We start from the raw sequence: 16,866 nt of genomic DNA, 5'->3' as shown, positions 1-16,866 counted from the left end.
GAATGACATAACTTAGTTGCAAAGATGAAGCAGTCTGTGGCCAGCAGCGTCTTCACCTAATTCTTTTGTGATCTGAATGGTGCCATCTAGAATTTCATCAATAATATCTTTGTGAGGGGAGAGGTAAAGTTAATTTCACACGAGTGTGTGTTGTGTGAGTGTGTGTGTGACATCATCCATTGGTATCATCAAAGGCAACATTGAAGTCATAAACAATTTCTCTTTTGATCATCTATTTATTGACAATCTTCTTATTGCATTCAGCCATTGGGGGAAAACTGCATATAGAAATTGGTAGTGCATCCGAAGGGTGGGCCCAAGGGCTGTGTCATGAAGCGGATAAGCGGATTGGTTGTAGTATGAGGTCAAAGGCCACACCCTGAAGCCAAACTAACTGAGCATAGTCGAAGACCATGCCTTGCAAGCGCTAGTGCCAGAGAGATTCCTGCATTTGAGATCTCCGTGAAGAAACAGACAAAACTGATTGATTGAAATAGTTCCTAAATTATGGGCTGTATGATAGGGCTTCCTACTTGCCGAGACATAGGAAACTTTGCCTTTTGCTGTTTAACAAGATACAAAAAGGCCTCCTTAAGGCCAGCAGGGATTGTGGAAAGTTTGGTGTCTTGTGGTTTGGAACGCAAATACTTCAGTCTTCACCTGAAAATGTATATCCCAAAGCAATAGTATCGGGCCACCTCTTTCTAGTGCTAAGTTTCAAAAGCCTCATTCTCCTGGTAGTAGGCGCTGTAAGATAATACTTATTCTTTCCTGCGGATCTTCTTTTTCCATCAGATGAAAGAGTCCAGGACTTCCTGCGTACTGTGTATGAGGAGCTGGCCAACTCCAGTCAAGGCAGCGTCATTCGCCTGGCATGTGCGCTTTTTCTGCAAGCTGGCATCCGTCTCTCGCCTCACTTCGTAGAGCAGACTGCGCTGTGGGCAAACAGTAGCCTGCAGCCAACAAATTTCAGTGAGCCTTCAAGGACACTTGCCCAGATAAACGAATGGGTGATCCATCAGATTGGAGGTAAGAAAAAGATTCCTGCGACCCGCTCAAGATGGTTGCACTACAGGTTTACAAGTCACCTTGCAATGGCATGCCAACATATACACAGCTGGGTCGCCATTTACATATAATTGTTTCCTACAAACAATACTTGTGTGGGATGTTACTGTTGCATAGCTATAACTGATTGATCTTGCCTTTCATATTCTAATATTAAACTGATTCCAAACAGTAAAAGTACAATATTTACATACAGGAATGCTAGAAAACCCTTAGCTATAGTATGTAGTAAATGTAAGAGCTGTGAATTGACTTCTTGCAGTGGATGGGGGTGTTGAACTTTGTGAAGAGTAACTGTATATTGGTTACTCAAATGGTACATTCAGGACATTCATTGAGGTTTTTACGTTCTTAATTACTGACAGTAAAAATTACAGGTTTATAAATATATATCCTCATTTTGTCTATGTACCCATTGCATCGAGACTTCTTTTTGTACCTTTGCAAAAGGAACAAATGATGGACTGAATGCGGAACAATGCAAACATTCACCCCAGTCACAAAGATCTGGATTTAATCCATCGTTCTTTGTTCACCACGCCACCCCAGTTTGGACCCAGCCACATGCAAATCAGCCTTGACCCTGTGCCTTATGGGAACAGTCCAGCTCGAACTGTCAAGCCAGGTCCTCCCTGGACCGGAAACCAGAATACTGGGACCAGTTTCACCCCCATCAGCCAGGCATGCTTGAATCCAGTGGCGCAGTGAGCATGTACATTGGCATCTCTGGGAACTGTGTGAGTCTTGCCTGCCGCCCAGCTGTATAAAAGGAAGAGAAAATATTACTGTAGTCTTAATAATTTATTTTCTCAAAGAACACAGAGTGAAAACGAAATTAGAGCATACAGGGAGCTCACTGTAGCAGCACATCAAAAGGAGACATGTTGTGCTGCTTACAGCTGGGCAGAGCATGCATTCTCTTTCTTTATTCCTTCCATTGTTAATGAGCAAATAATACCAGCAGTACCAGAGTGCCAAGGGAGCTAAACTGAAATGCAAATACTACTATATTTGAACATCACACACTGTGCTTTGGATTAGTTGAGATGTATGTATATTTAAATATAATAAACCTTGCTAAGGAGCAATGAAGCACTGGGATTACTCATGGTCCAGAGTCTTTATCCATAGAAGGCAGGGCCTCTCTCTCCCATCCGCCTTTTTATTTAATGTGAGCAATATTACCCGTCTCATTCACAAGCACCCGCCGCCATTTTAGAGTCAAAGGCCCAGATTTACTAACACTTTGCATCAGGTCTGTGTTGCAACCACAGAGGTGGGGGTTGATGCAAATCCATATTTACAAAGAATCATTGACAGGGATTTGCACCAAAATACAAGACCTCCTTGAGGCAGGCACAAAGAGGAAAGTTGTTTTAATTTCTCCTTGTTTTTCCTACTTTGCACCACATACATACATACAAAGTGGGAAAAGCTGTAAAGCACAGGTTTTTTTTACTGGAAGGAACGCCTTCCATTACAAAATGTATGCTTTAGAGAACACAGACACCCTTGCACTTTGGTGCAAGAGTGTCTGCGTTGGTACACGGCTGCCAAAAGTGCGCAGGCGGAACGGAGCAACAGCTCCACGTCATAGTACGTATGGTGCAGTTCTGTTCTCTCCCTTTCATACCTTGCAGCGCAGCAACTTTATTTGTGAGACTTCTTACTAAATCCGGCCCAAAGATCCTGTCAACATCTATGCAACATCTGAGCTGATGCAAGACAAATGCTTAAGTAATTATTTATGGAGTCATTTAGAGTGCAATTGGGGGAGTGCCAAACTGTCATGTTGGTGGAGACCATCACCTCTGCCTTCTCGACAGAACACCACTCTTTATAATTAGAGATCATTTTGCCGCGGGTGCAGCTTTTTATGCAGTGGAAACTCTTTAGGCAAAACTGAAATGCCAGACGTTTACCATGCATGGTGGAGGGCCAGCATTTTTTTCTTTGTTTTTGTTTTGCATAAACAAATGCCTGAAACGGCGTTGTTTCTTTTAAACTAAATATTAGTGTCTCCGACACACAGGAATCCTTGTTCAAGCACATTGGGGTAATTTTTTTAATGTTTCTGGTGGTCCTCAAAAAGAAAAAATTTACCTTAGATGTAGCAACAAAAGAATGTCCTTTGGAAATTACTTAAACACCCTTTATCAACTCAGTCACTCAAAGCCACTTGCATACAATATTGAGAGTTATTGCTACTGACCAAAGAAACAGTGTATTAACATATCAGACGTTATGGCAAATTTCTAAAAACTATTTATTAAAACATTTTTTTTTGTTTAAAAACAGTTCATGTACAATACATTGTATAAACTAGCGACAAAATCAACATAAAACTACACATAATGCTGCAACAATTTAGATCACAAAAATACAATACCAAAACTTTACGAGAGTAAGAGTAAAAAGACACTACTCTTTGTCATTAAACACCATATCCATGTAGGGAATCTTCAAGATGGACCCTGATGTGTTACAATCCATTAACATCTAGAGTAACATCAAATTTTGATGGATTTATGGTATGCCTGCATCGACGCGTTTCGATCGTTGCCTGATTTAGACCATCTTTATCAAGACTGAATGTATACACATTCTTGTTATTTATATATCTTCAAATCAATCAGTACCCCAAAATAAGGGTTTCTGTTTGGGTTTTTGTTTGTAGATGATACTCTAAATGTTAATGGATTGTAAAACACAGGGTCCATCTTGAAGATTCCCTATATAGATATGGTGTTTTATGACAAAGAGTAGTGTATTTTTACTTTTACTCTCGTAAAGTTTTGGTATTGTATTTTTGTGATCTAAGTTGTTGCAGCCTTATGTGTATTTTTATTCTGATTTTGTCGCGAGTATATACAATGTATATTGTACATGAACTGTTTTTAAACTAGTAAAACAATTGTTTTAAAATAAATTGTTTTTATAGATTTGCTTAACGTTTCTTTGGTCAGTAGCAATAACCCTCGATATTGTATGCAAGTGGCTTTGAGTGACTGAGTTGATAAGGGGTGTTTAACCCCTCCCATGCTCGTGACGGAACCGTTCCGTCACGAGCCTAGGGTGGGCTGTGCTGGTGACGGAACGGTTCCGTAACGGCCCGATCGCCGCGCCTGCGCGGCGCGAATTCCGCACCTGCTCTGAGGTTCTAAAGAGCGGGTAGGGCCGTGACGGAACCGTTCCGTCACAAGCACAGCTCACCCGAGGGCCGTGACGGAGCGGTTCCGTCACGAGTATGGGAGCGCCGCGCGGCCCCGCCTCCCCCATAGCGCTGCGGCAGAATAGCCGCCGCAGCGAAGGGGTTAAATAATTTCCAAAGGACATTCTGTTGTTGTTTCTGAGTGAACCCTAGTCCTTTGGATTAGAAAGGGTCCCTCTCAATTTTTTCTAAGATGACCTTAGAAGTAGCGCCCTAAGTAGGGCAGATCTCCTGGCATATTTTGACTGCCCAACACATAGCGATAGTTGTCGGTCAAAGGTTTTTGCTGGCAGTGTTAGCTGAGGCTCTACTGTTGGAAGCCGGGTACTTCCCCCTACTCTAAATAGAACAGGGGAACCACACAGTTTGAGAATTGGGGCGTCCATCACTTTTTTCCGGACCCCATCCAAAGCCTGCAGATTGCCTGGCACATTAAGGCTTTCAGAGGCTGTTGAGGAGCCAGATTGGCTGGGGTTGTGTCAAAAGTTGCTTACACCATTGGCCATTCCTCGAAAGGTCCACTTGAAGAAGCCCTTCTGTTGCTGCTATGATAGTTGTTGAGCAGCAAGAAAGAAAAGACGATGACTTTGAAGTACGCACTCTGAAGGGCTATGATAATTTTTTCTCTTCTGCCTTTCTTGAGCAGGTCATCTAACTGAGGTCCCAACAGGTTGGGACCAAAAATGGAAAATGGAAAATCGGATATGAGAGACTTCTGTATGCAGTTTCCAGTGATTAACCAAAAGTGGCATTTACCTGCTGTGACAGCCCCTGATGAAGCAGCAGAAGCACAGAGGCTGTACCTGATAGGAAACACTCCCTTAACTCCATGGTGCAGAACCAGCCACGGCCCGTGGAGGGGAGTTTTGGTGGGGCTTAGAGGCGGGGCGGGGGAAGGGCAGGGTGGGGTGTGCTAAAAACCGGAGTATGGATAATTGAAGGTAAGTAAACAATTTAATAAAACGAATTTCATAGCGCACCCTGCATCACATTGTGCGATGCATGGCGCGCTACGAAATTCGTTTTATTAATTAAATTGTTTACTTACTTTCAATTATCCATCCTCCGGTTTTTAGCACACCCCACCCTGCACCTCCCCCGCCCCGCCTCTCCGCTCCACCGAAACTCCCCTCCACGGGCCGTGGCTGTGCAGAACAAATATGTGCAGTCCTCCCCTTTCTGTCCACCCTCATAGAGCCCCTGAAAGACCTCAATAGTGCTTGATAGGTATAGGCTGCATACCAAGAATAGTGAAGCAAGAAATTGGAACAGCATATGCTCTTTTAGTGCTCCTCCATCTTTTTTCTGCCTGGATCATTAGGAAGGCACTCACCTGTTGCCAAGGAAGGAGACATGCTTGCAAGCAGAGAGGTAAACTTAACAGCTTGAGGAAATTCAACATCAATCCCTTCCTAAGAGTATTGCTTGCTTAAAAACCTTGGAAATACAGTCTCATCGATCATTTTCCACTCTCTTTCCAAAAGTAATATATTTATGAAGTGGTAAAAAATCTGTAGCGGAGGTGGGGGGCATCGTAACTGACAATGTACTCATGAGGAGCATCCATATCTGGTCTTATCCAGAATTTTCTACAGCTGTTCTAGAGAAAAAACAATTACGGAGGGACGGATCTCCTCCTCCAACACATGATGTCTTTTAGAAGAACATTTGCACCCTCCATGGCTGATCATAAAATGAGACCGTCCTCAGCTAGTGCACATCTTTTAAATACACTTCCACTAGTTAATTACATAAAATAAGAACTTGGAGCTGGCGGTCCGCCTCCTGGATGCTAGTCTGTCAGCTCGCTCAACCCCAAAAGGGTCCTGGAAGGAGTGAGGAAACTTCCTGGAACAAGGACCTCTATGACAGCACTCCCCCCTTCAACACCTTCCCACCCAAAGCTAGGGCAGATAAACCAAGGGCGAACGGGGAGCGGCGAGAGGAAAGTTAGATGCACCCTAGCGGACCAGAGATCTTATACACATGGTAGGCACTTACCTGAATTATGGGAAAGCCCTGTTCTCTACAGCAAAACAGGGAACACTGGACTTCCTGTTGGAGGGTACGGGTTATATGGGCAAGAGACAGAGTATTTTTGGTAGAAAGATTAAAGGGACTAAAAACAAGTGTTTATTGGTCTGTGGGGTTAGCTATATTGCATTTACAACCTTGTATGCTACATTTGGAGTAGAATTCACCCTCAGATACCGAGGACTGTGACGAGGAAGGGAGAACAAGGGGGTAATGCTGTAATATCCCGAGAGTTGTCAAGTAGCTGTAAATTGAGGGGTATAGAACAGATAATATGCTGCAGTTCTTTTATGATCATTTGCTGCTATCATATACTTACGCTGCTTACTTCTCATTTGCACAGGATGAGGTTTAATTCTCTCCTGAATATATTTATTTATTATTTATTCTTCTTGTATACGTTTTAATATTTTGAAGAATGAATAGTATGTTGAAGTCTATTGCTTTTAAGGCAAATGGTCCGAACAAACATTCGCATTTTTAGTGAAGACCAATTATTGAGCTGCTGCTTTTTCTCTCCTGCTTTGTTGCTATTATACAATTGTGTTGCTTATTTGCATATTTGCACAAGGGGAGGTTTAAACCAATACGTTTTGCTGCTATTGTACAATTGTGCTGCTCATTTGCATATTTGCACAAAGAGAGGTTTAGAACAATATAATGTTGATTTTTTTTGTTCTATTACATATCTGTGCTGCTTTTTTGCTTTTCTTGCACAGGGAGAGGTTTAGAACAAATAATATGCTGCAGTTCTTTTATGATTATTTGCTGCTATCATACATGTATGCTGCTTATTGCTCTTTTGCACAGGCTGAGGTTTAAAACTCCCCTGGATATATTTATCTATTTTTTGTTGTTCTTATAGACGTCTGAATATTCTGAAAAACAAATAGTATGTTGACGTTTATTTCTTTTAATGCAAATGGCTTGAACAATGTTCGCAAAAAAAATGCCATTGAGTGCTGGCTTAAAAATCTTATCCCAGATGTTATATATTTACAAGAAACCCATTATAGAGATCAGGCTGAGTCAGATAACATTTGTAAGAGCTGGGTTGGCCACAAGATATCCTCAACAGCTGGGCTGGCGCAGAGAGGAGTATGTATACTAATAGGAAGACATGTAGGCGTCATTCTGGAATGGTAAATTAAATAATGCAAACATAATTTTCGCCACAATTTACGCACCAATTCTAGACGACCCTCTGCCAATCCTACAGTTAACTAATGAACAAAAAGATGCCACTGCTGTCTCACTGTTTTTTCTAAATCTTAGAAACCATATGGATTATACACTATGGTCCATTGACACAGTCAAATCTGAATAAATCTTTTGTTTTATTTTTAATTTTTCTTTTTCAAAAAAGACATTTGGTATTATTTCACCAATTCATTATACAATACAAGACCACCTCTACATAATATATACATTTTACAAAATTGTTAACACACAAACCTTTGCACACTTCCAAAATTATAAAGATTTCATACGTTCAAAAACAATCATACCCTCATACATACACAGCCATTCATATTTTCATATATATACACATATATATACACACACTGGAATTACAATATTCACAGTAAGCTATAAAAATCAATGAATTTCCATCAATAAAATTTTTGTTGACAAAAAGTCTAGATTACTCCTTTTGTTTAGATGGCATCAATTGTCTACGCGTTTCGAACTCACACTGGTGGGGGAGTTCTCATCAGGACAAAAAGCTGTAAGGAAAGGAGAATAAAACCTTTCTTGAGGGACACGACAGAAATGGTGGTAACCTTACTCGAACCACCATCACTCAAGCTGCCTTCTCTTACCTCTAAAAGTTAAAGCTGAAAGGGTTTTTTTTTTAATTTCCCCGACGGTTGTTCTGTTGGGGAAATCCAAAAAAAACCTTCAGCTTTAGAACTGTACCTGCCACTGTCTAGTGCAGATACCAATCATTCACGGTTGAAAAGCAGCACCTGGAGGGCCACAACACATTGGAGAGGAATTGCCATTCCACTGAGTCAAACACCACAACTCTGCCACATTGTCACAGACTTTTGCAACCTCCTTTGCCTTTCAGGACCCAGTGGTGGGCGGCTCGCGCCTATAAGCCATTGCATGGAGGCATTTTGTTCCACGGAGGCTTCCGTGCCTTGCCTGTTGTGTTGTTCTTAGAAGACATGGTGGCAGGGGCTGTAACCATGGTTCCAGCTCACTAACATGCTTGAATGTCATCATTTTAGATCCGTGCACTGTGCTTTCGCTTGTCCACTTCCCCAGTGACAGATGAATCCCACTTAACGACTCGGGGTCTTGTAGCACAGAACGTTTCTGCACTGCACAAGTAAATCTTGTGTTGCAGTGTAGAATGTATATATAGTTTTAACTGTTTTCCCCAGTCCTAAGGGAATTGTGCTTCTTTTGTTTTTTTTATTTCTTAATTAGGTGGAATGACAGACTTTCTGACCTTGGATGCCTCTGCCTCACCTTTGACCCAAATAGCTTTGGTGAGCACCATGTATTTTAAAAGCACTTGGCAAAAGAAGTTCTCTTTTACAGACACACAGACGTTGCCGTTCATCAGCACTGAGGGATCCGTCCTAAAGGTACCCATGATGCACCAGACAGCTGACGTCAACTATGGTAAATATGGCGGCAATTTATAGTATGTTCATACACTTCACCAACTTGTGTTTTAGACTATAGCGCCATAACCCTGCCCAAGGGCAAAGTGGAAAGCACTGTTTATTTGCCCAATAGTAGGAGAATTTTGGGATGACATGGATGAGTAAGCCCAGCTCCTTAGATTCATCTTTTTTCGATAAAGGTCTGCTGCACTTTCCTTCTGCCAGCTGTTTAGCGGTTCAGATAATTCGGGGTGGCATTGTTGTGTCAGTCCATTTCAGAGTGAGTGAGGCGGTATCCACCTCACGAATACTGATTGTTATGTATTAAGCACCACACATGTAACTTAGGTGTTCTTATATTATAGAGCGTTATCATACAGAGAAGTAGGTTTAATATTGTAAGCCAACAGCTGTAAGGACATACTACCACGCATGGGTAGTTGAAAATGACGAGTAACAAAATATCCATGCATAGGTGGAGAAAATACCGGGTGTCATAGCATCCTAGCTTTGGTGGTGAACATATTGGGTATCGATGTATGACGTTACAACGCAGGCTATTAAAACGCCTGCCTTTACAACGCGGTTTTTACATCGCAATCCATTACAACGCATAGTGCTTTTGGGTGTTGGATAGTGAATAGTTTAATTTACTATTCCAACTCCAGTCCCCGTGGACACTAGGGAAGGTGTTGGATAGTAAATTAAACGTATTCCCTATCCTAGAGCGCCCCCCAGCGCAATGCGTTGTAATGGTTTGTGTTGTAATGACCGCGTTGTAATGGTAGTGCGTTGTAAAAGTTTCGTTGTAAAGGTTGTTTACCATTGGGTATCATATAATTCAAGCTTAAATGGAGAAGCAACAACTAATTATATATGGGGAGGTATCGATAACAGGGTGTTGAAATAATGGGGCAATTTAATGGATGTCATATACAAGGCAATGCAGACAGGACACTACGACACCCAACTGTTGCAATCGCCACATAACAGGAATATGAAGTTGCTCGCGTCCACAGTGTGAGCATTCCAAGACTGCGCACACGAGGTCAAAATCACAACACTTTATCCCTTTTACAAAGGACAATGTAAATAGAAAACAAAAGGACAAGAAGGGTATGAAAAAATAAGCAAAAAAAGAAGGCCTACAACACAGAGATGTTAACATATAAAAACAATTAATAGGTTACATGATCCTTGAGTTTTATGGGGTCACGTTCACCTATCACAATGTGCATGAGTACAGCTCTCATCGCAGTTGATGCTGATCCATTAAAATTACCATTGTTGTAGCCATTATTACTGTTGCAGCTGCTGTTACCTTGTTCAATCTCAGAACTAGTTGTGTCTAACGTTAAGTTAGAATTACACCCACCAGGACTTGTTTGTTCTCCATTCATTGTACTGATATTGCATTGCTGTGTCCCAAATATGCCTTCCTTTTTTTTTAACTGTGTAGCAAAATCTAGAAAATGAAAACTGCTGCTAGAACGTTGCCTAGTTCCAGTGACAATCTCTCCTGTAAAACTTTCCATACTCGGTTGACATTCCACCATTTCCCTTCTTTAGTCCATAAAGAGTTTTTCCTCATGTGTTTACTTGACATGGATAAGAAGCGTTAGCAATACTGTTGTGATTAAAATAAGGTGCTTTTCTGAATCAGTCATTAACCTTAAAACACTTTTCTAGAACCTGTATCTCTTCTCATAATAAGTTTTATATTTCCCCTGCTTCTCCCCAATTTGGCTTTTATTTTGGTCAGGTTCTTCCGTTCTTGAAATGAAATGATTCGTTCTTTCCATTTGCATACTCACTGAGAACAGTGGAAGAATGCCTATGTATTAGGAGGGAAAACAGTTTGTCTTCAGTAGCACTCTGTGGTGTAATACGTGGCCCACAGCTGAACTACTAGCAAAAGCCACTGAACATAACCCTACATCATTCAGTCTATCCTCTCTAAAAGTTCATTACCTTGTGGGTGATATCAGGATGTGAGTACACGTTCTATACCTGTACCAGTTAGGAAATTCCTCATTTCAACAGAAATAAACTGCACTTCATTGCCACTGCGAAAGATACCCTTCCCTTTCAAAGACTTCATTGAGAAACGTAATTACATCGACTATACTGGATTCACCAATTAATCGTCCATCAAACCATTTAGAAAATAGTAATGGTGACTATGTGCTTGTTTTCAGATCTGAATTTAGAAAATGGGCTCATAAAATCAATGGCAATAGTATGCCAATGTTGCATTGGCACTTAATAGATTCTAAATGAGCATCATGATTATGTATTGTTGTTTACAAGTGTTGCAAATTCATACTACCGGGCAGTTGTCCATTTGTGATAAGTAATTGCCAGATCCCTTCTCAGGTGGCCACTGCAGCTTGCACCACTCATTGCCCTTGTCAGCCCTGCCAATGACAGTACCAACACAGCCAATAACCATCACACTCCCACAAGTGTGACAATTCATAATATTTCTGGCCACCCAAAGCTATAAGAATGGTGTGGGTGGCATTTATTATAAAGTTTTAATATACATTGAATCTTTAAACAACTGTTGTTGTGCTCATCTAAAATTAGACAATCTTTGAGGTAGCCATTTAAATATCTTAAGAAGCATGCAGAGGATGAAAAAGCAAGAGTGGGAGATGGAGTTGATTTAAGTCATCATGGTTAGCTGGTTGTCCAGAATGATACCTAGGTTCCTAGCGTGGTCAGTGGGGGTAGGAATAGGTCCAATTTCTGCAGGCCACCAGGATGCATCCTATGAGGACCTTTTGTTTCCGTAACCTCTGTCTTGTCTGTGTTGAGCTCCAGGCAGTTGTCCTTTATCCAGTTGGTGAGGTCTGTCATGCAGTTGTCGAAGTTGGTCTTGGTGGTGTCTTCAGAGAGGGAGAGGATGAGTTGTGTGTCGTCAGCATAGAATATGATGCAGAGTCCGGTGGTTTTGGCGATGCTGCCAGAGGTTTAATATAAGTGTTGAAGAGGGTGGGGCTGAACGAGGATCTTTGGGTTTCTCCACAGATGATTTCCTTGGGTTCTGAGGTGAAGGCGGACTTTTTGCTTTCTTCTGGTGAGTAAAGAGGCAAGTCATCTGAGATCAGCTCCTTGGATGCCTCTGTTGTGCAGCCTTGTTATGAGTGTGTGATGGAAGACTATATCAAAGGCTTCTAAGAGGTCTAGGAGGATCAGAACCAAAAGTTCTTCTTGGTCGATTAGGGCTCAGATTGCATCGGTAGGCATGATGAGGGCTGTCTCAGTGCTGTAGTTGCTGCAGAATCCGGATTTCGAGGAGTCAAGTAGGAGGATCCAATCCAAATGTGCAGAGTTGTTGGTTGATGGCTTTTTCTAATACTTTGGCCGGGAACAGTAGAAGGGAGATTGGTCGGTAGTTGTTAAGTTTGCTTGGGTCTGCCAATGGTTTCTTTATTAGGACGTTGACTTCTGGGTATTTCCAGTCCTCTGGAAAGGTGACCGGGTCAAATGAGGTGTTGAACAAGGTGGCAAGTACGTGGCTGATTCTGGCTTCACCTAGGTTGAAGATGTGGGGAGGGCATGGGTTGGTTGGGGCTTCTAGGTGGAGTGTGTTCATGATGGAGGCAGGTGTCCTGTGGAGTAAGCTAGCTCCATTCGGTTATTCGGTTGTCTATGGTGGTAGCGGGGTCGTTGTGTTGCTTGAAGAAGTCGGTGGGTTTAGGTTGGGGTTTGAAGTTTCTGTAGATGTTGGCGATCTTGTCGTGGAAGAAGTTTGCAAGGCTGTTGCGGAGTTCGTGTGAGGGGGTAATGCTGCTTGTTGCAGCTGAGGAGTTGGAAAACTCTTTGGTGATGTTGAAGAGTTCTTTGCAATTATTTGAGCTTGGTTCAATATATGAGGCTAAGGCCTTTTCCTTTGATTCTCTCAACTGTCTGTGGTAGAGGTTGAGGGCTGTTTAGAAGGCCGCCTGGTCGGTCATGTCCTTGCTGCAACGCCATCTCCTTTCCATTTGTTTACAGTGTCATTTAGTGGTTTTGAGATCTCAGTGTACCAGCTGACCTGCTTGGTGGACCTTTTGTGGGTGTTGTTGCAGTTGAGAGCAACGCTGTTGGTGCAGTTGGTGATCCAATTGTTTTTGATGTTCTGGTTTAGATTGGTGAAGGAGATGGGGTGGATAGTTTTGAGGGCATTGATGCATGTGTCCTTTGAGACTTTCCTCGAGCTGCAGTGTGAGACAGAGACTCGTGAACTGGTGATGATGAAGTGAACATTGGAGTGGTCGGTCCAAGTGAGTGTTGTGGTGTGGCTGTACCTCATGCGGTCACTAAAGTTAAAGATGGGGTTTAGCGTGTGGTGTGCGATGTGCATGGGGTCATGGATGAGTTGAGTGAGAACGATGTTGTTGAAGCTTTCGAAGTGGTTGGGAGTGTCGATGTCTTTGTTGTCGTCGAGATGGAAGTTTAGGTAGATGAGGAAAATTCATATGTTGATATCTATGGCAAGGGGAGCGATGAAGTCGACAACGAAGATGCAAAACGCTGGATGTGGTCCTGGAGGATGGTAAGAAAGAGTGCCCCTGATGGTGGTTTTGCTGTCTGCTTGGAGTCAGAAGTTGAGGTGCTCCATGGCTGGGGTGATGTTGTCATTCGTGGAGGTGCATTGGATGGATTCATTGTGTATGATGGCGATCCCTCTGCCAGGCTTGTTGATGCGGTTGTGGTGGATGATCTTGTATCTTTCGTGTACTGCGGTGGCAATTGTCGGGCACAGGAGTAGGGTTGAGCCAGGTTTCAGTGAGCAAGAGGATGTCGGGTGTGAGGGTAGAAATTAGGTCACAAATTTCTGTGATGTGTTTGCATAGTGAGCGTGTGTTGAGAAGGGCGCATGCGAATTGGTGTTTTTGTTCAGGTGGTGTCTGTGGTGTGTTCAGTGTGGAGGTGGTCAGTGGGCTGGTGTGTGTGTTGTTGCAGGTGAAGTGGCAATGGGGGCTGGTGAATGGTCCTACCATGGAACATGGGTCAACGCGGTGGCATTGTTTGTTGCAGAGACAGAAATTCCTCCACCTCTCTTTCAACTGGGGAGAACATCAATGGAAGGTACCGGGGAAGATGGTTTAAGATCCACCATTCCACTCCTTCCTATGGATCTCTGGAAATCAGCGGGGATGGTTTATTCAGCACCCTCCCTTCCACCATTTACCTCAGGTCTTTGGAGACCCAGCAATGCAGATTAAGGCTGAGAACGTGGATACACTTCAGTGTGTATCATAGGATTGGAAAATTACTTTCGTTTTTCACTAGGCCAAAGGCATCTTGTGGAAACTAAGTAGGATATAATTACATTCAAACACAATTAGATACAGAGCATCACAGCACTCATGCATTAAGGGCAAAAGATATAGGGTGTATTTTTTCAAATGTTTTTTCACTCGGCCAAAGGCATCATTTTGAAACCATACACAAAATGTGATATAATTACATTCAAGGGCAATTAGATACAGGCCATCATAGCTCCCACGCATTAAGTACAAAAGTTATAGGGTATATATTTCAAATGTTAGTGAATTTTTTAAAACTTTAACATGTACCCATTTGATATGAATAAATTACATCACAGTACATTTTCAAATCTGAATTATGCTTTGGATAAAAGACGGGTAAGCAGATCATTAGTTTGTATTGGATCAGTTACCAACCATTTAAGGTAGTCTAATGGGGAGCTCCTGTCAATGCTGGAATCTATGAGCATCTTAAAATCATCTGTAACCATATTAATGCATAAGTCAATCCTTTTTATATATTTACAAAAGCAAAATAGGAGCTGTCCATAATGTTCTAGCTTGCTCCGTTTCAGCCTACGTAGGCAGTCCTTGAGTGGTGCGTCATTGTGACGCAGGTTTTCTCATCTACACTTCTTAGCGACCTGGCTCTGTGCTTCATTTCTTTTTTTGTTTGTAAGATGGATAGGTCTCCCTAGTACTTTAGACAGCACATTTTTAAAGAACTCTGCATCAGTACTTTTGGGATGTATCTTGAGCTATTCCTTAGATTGTGTAACGGATGGGCAGCATGTTCCTAACACCTCTGGGTAAGTATTGAACCATTGCTGTTTTATGGCTGAACCAGGCCTTTTCAGATTGGGCATCGATAGGGTGAACAGTTTCGTGGTGGGTTAGATCTCTGATTTCTCTAGGTGAGTTTGGACCATTGCTGTTCTATGTCTGGACCAGGAGTATGTAGATTGGCCATCAATAGGGTGAATTGTTTCTTGGTGGCTTTTGATCTCTGATTTCTCTATGTGAGTTTGGACCATTGCTTCTTCTGTGTCTAAACCAGGCCTTTTTAGCTTGCCCATCGATAGGGTGAACAGTTTCTTGGTGGCTTTGACCTCTGATTTCTCTAGGTGAGTTTGGCACATTGCTGTTCTATGTCTGGACCAAGCGTATTTAGATTGGCCATCAATAGGGTGAATTGTTTCTTGGTGGCTTTGATCTCTGATTTCTCTATGTGAGTTTGGATCATTGCTGTTCTATGTCTGGACCAGGGATTTTCAGATTGGCCATCGATAGTGTGAACTGTTTCTTGGTGGCTTTGATCTCTGATTTCTCTAGGTGAGTTTGGACCATTGCTGTTCTGTATCGAAACCAGGCCATTTTAGATTGCCCATCGATAGGGTGAACTGTTTCTTGGTGGCTTTGATCTCGGATTTCTGATTTCTCTTTAATATGGATCGCAGACCATCTGGTATCTGTATTCTCTCAATATTGACTTGACTATGAAAAATGAACAATTATTCAAGTAGACAACATACATAAAACACCTGTTGATGCATGATTATATCACATTTTCTTTAGGTCTATTTCAAACACCTTCCCAGTACCGATTTACAGTGACTGAGCTGCCCTACATTGGGAATAAGGTCAGCATGTTCGTGGTGCTTCCTAGCGACCGAATGACACCTCTCTGCCACATAGAATCTCACCTCACCGCCAGAACCATTGCCCAGTGGACCAATGGCATGAGGAGGATGAAGATGGACATTTTCCTTCCCAGGTAGATTTGTCATGTGTACTCGTTGTGGGCATGTTTGCAGATTATTTGTATATGCTAAGCATATAATACGTCATGTTTAGTAAATCTACTCCAATAAAACCTGTGCACAAATATCAATAGAATAAAATATAGAGAAAGCGATCAAGTAAAAAATCAAATGTATGAGTAAAGGTGGAATAAAATGGCATACCAGAGAGATATTATGTACTAATACCCTGCTCAGTAACCCTTTGAGCATTAAATAGTTCGATATTCATCAAAGCTTTGGCGCATAAATCCTGAAACTATTTTAAGACTTTCATTTTTTCAAGATTTCATTTTTTTTAACGTTAGATCTGCATGATCATCTTTGTTGTTAGTGACTTCAGTGGTAAATATGTAGAAACTGATGACAGATATCGAGCACCAACCATATCCTGCCTATATGAGCTTTCTTTATGAGAAATGGCGGTGTGAGTTATAATTTGCGCAGGTCACTGTAACTGGAATTTCAGTTTTTTTTGTAAATTTAACTGCACTTTTTCATGGAATTCATGAAATATTTATAAGCTTTAGTCTACATTAAGTAAAAAGGACGATAGATAGATAGATAGATGGATGGATGGATAGATAGATAGATAGATAGATAGATAGATAGATAGATAGATAGATAGATAGATAGATAGATAGATAGATAGATAGATAGATAGATAGAGAGGGCTTTAAGTGGGATGAAAGAACTGGGGGGTCTCTCAAAGGGGCATGGCGACTGTAATTAAGGACGTGGCTTAAAAACATGTAAACTAAAAATCTGTGCTTAGCATAGTGTGTTACCCGACTTGTATTTTACTGTTTCTGTCATTGCATCCAGATATATGATACAGCAAGTAACATAATACCTACAACAAGTCAGGACTA

General features: G+C 41.8%; 1 protein-coding gene across 1 annotated transcript in view; it reads left to right on the top strand.

The window, feature by feature from the left end:
- Positions 1 to 16,866, top strand: part of SERPINE3 (serpin family E member 3) — a 110,127-nt gene that overhangs the window by 55,456 nt on the left and 37,805 nt on the right. The window contains 3 exon segments of the mRNA XM_078658878.1: positions 796 to 1,029; positions 8,753 to 8,950; positions 15,771 to 15,969. Of these exon segments, the coding sequence (XP_078515004.1) occupies positions 796 to 1,029; positions 8,753 to 8,950; positions 15,771 to 15,969 (631 nt within the window).

This window comes from Lissotriton helveticus, chromosome 8, assembly GCF_964261635.1.
Source record: "Lissotriton helveticus chromosome 8, aLisHel1.1, whole genome shotgun sequence".
In the NCBI taxonomy this organism is placed as follows: domain Eukaryota; kingdom Metazoa; phylum Chordata; class Amphibia; order Caudata; family Salamandridae; genus Lissotriton; species Lissotriton helveticus.
This window is presented reverse-complemented; position numbering and strand designations above follow the sequence as displayed.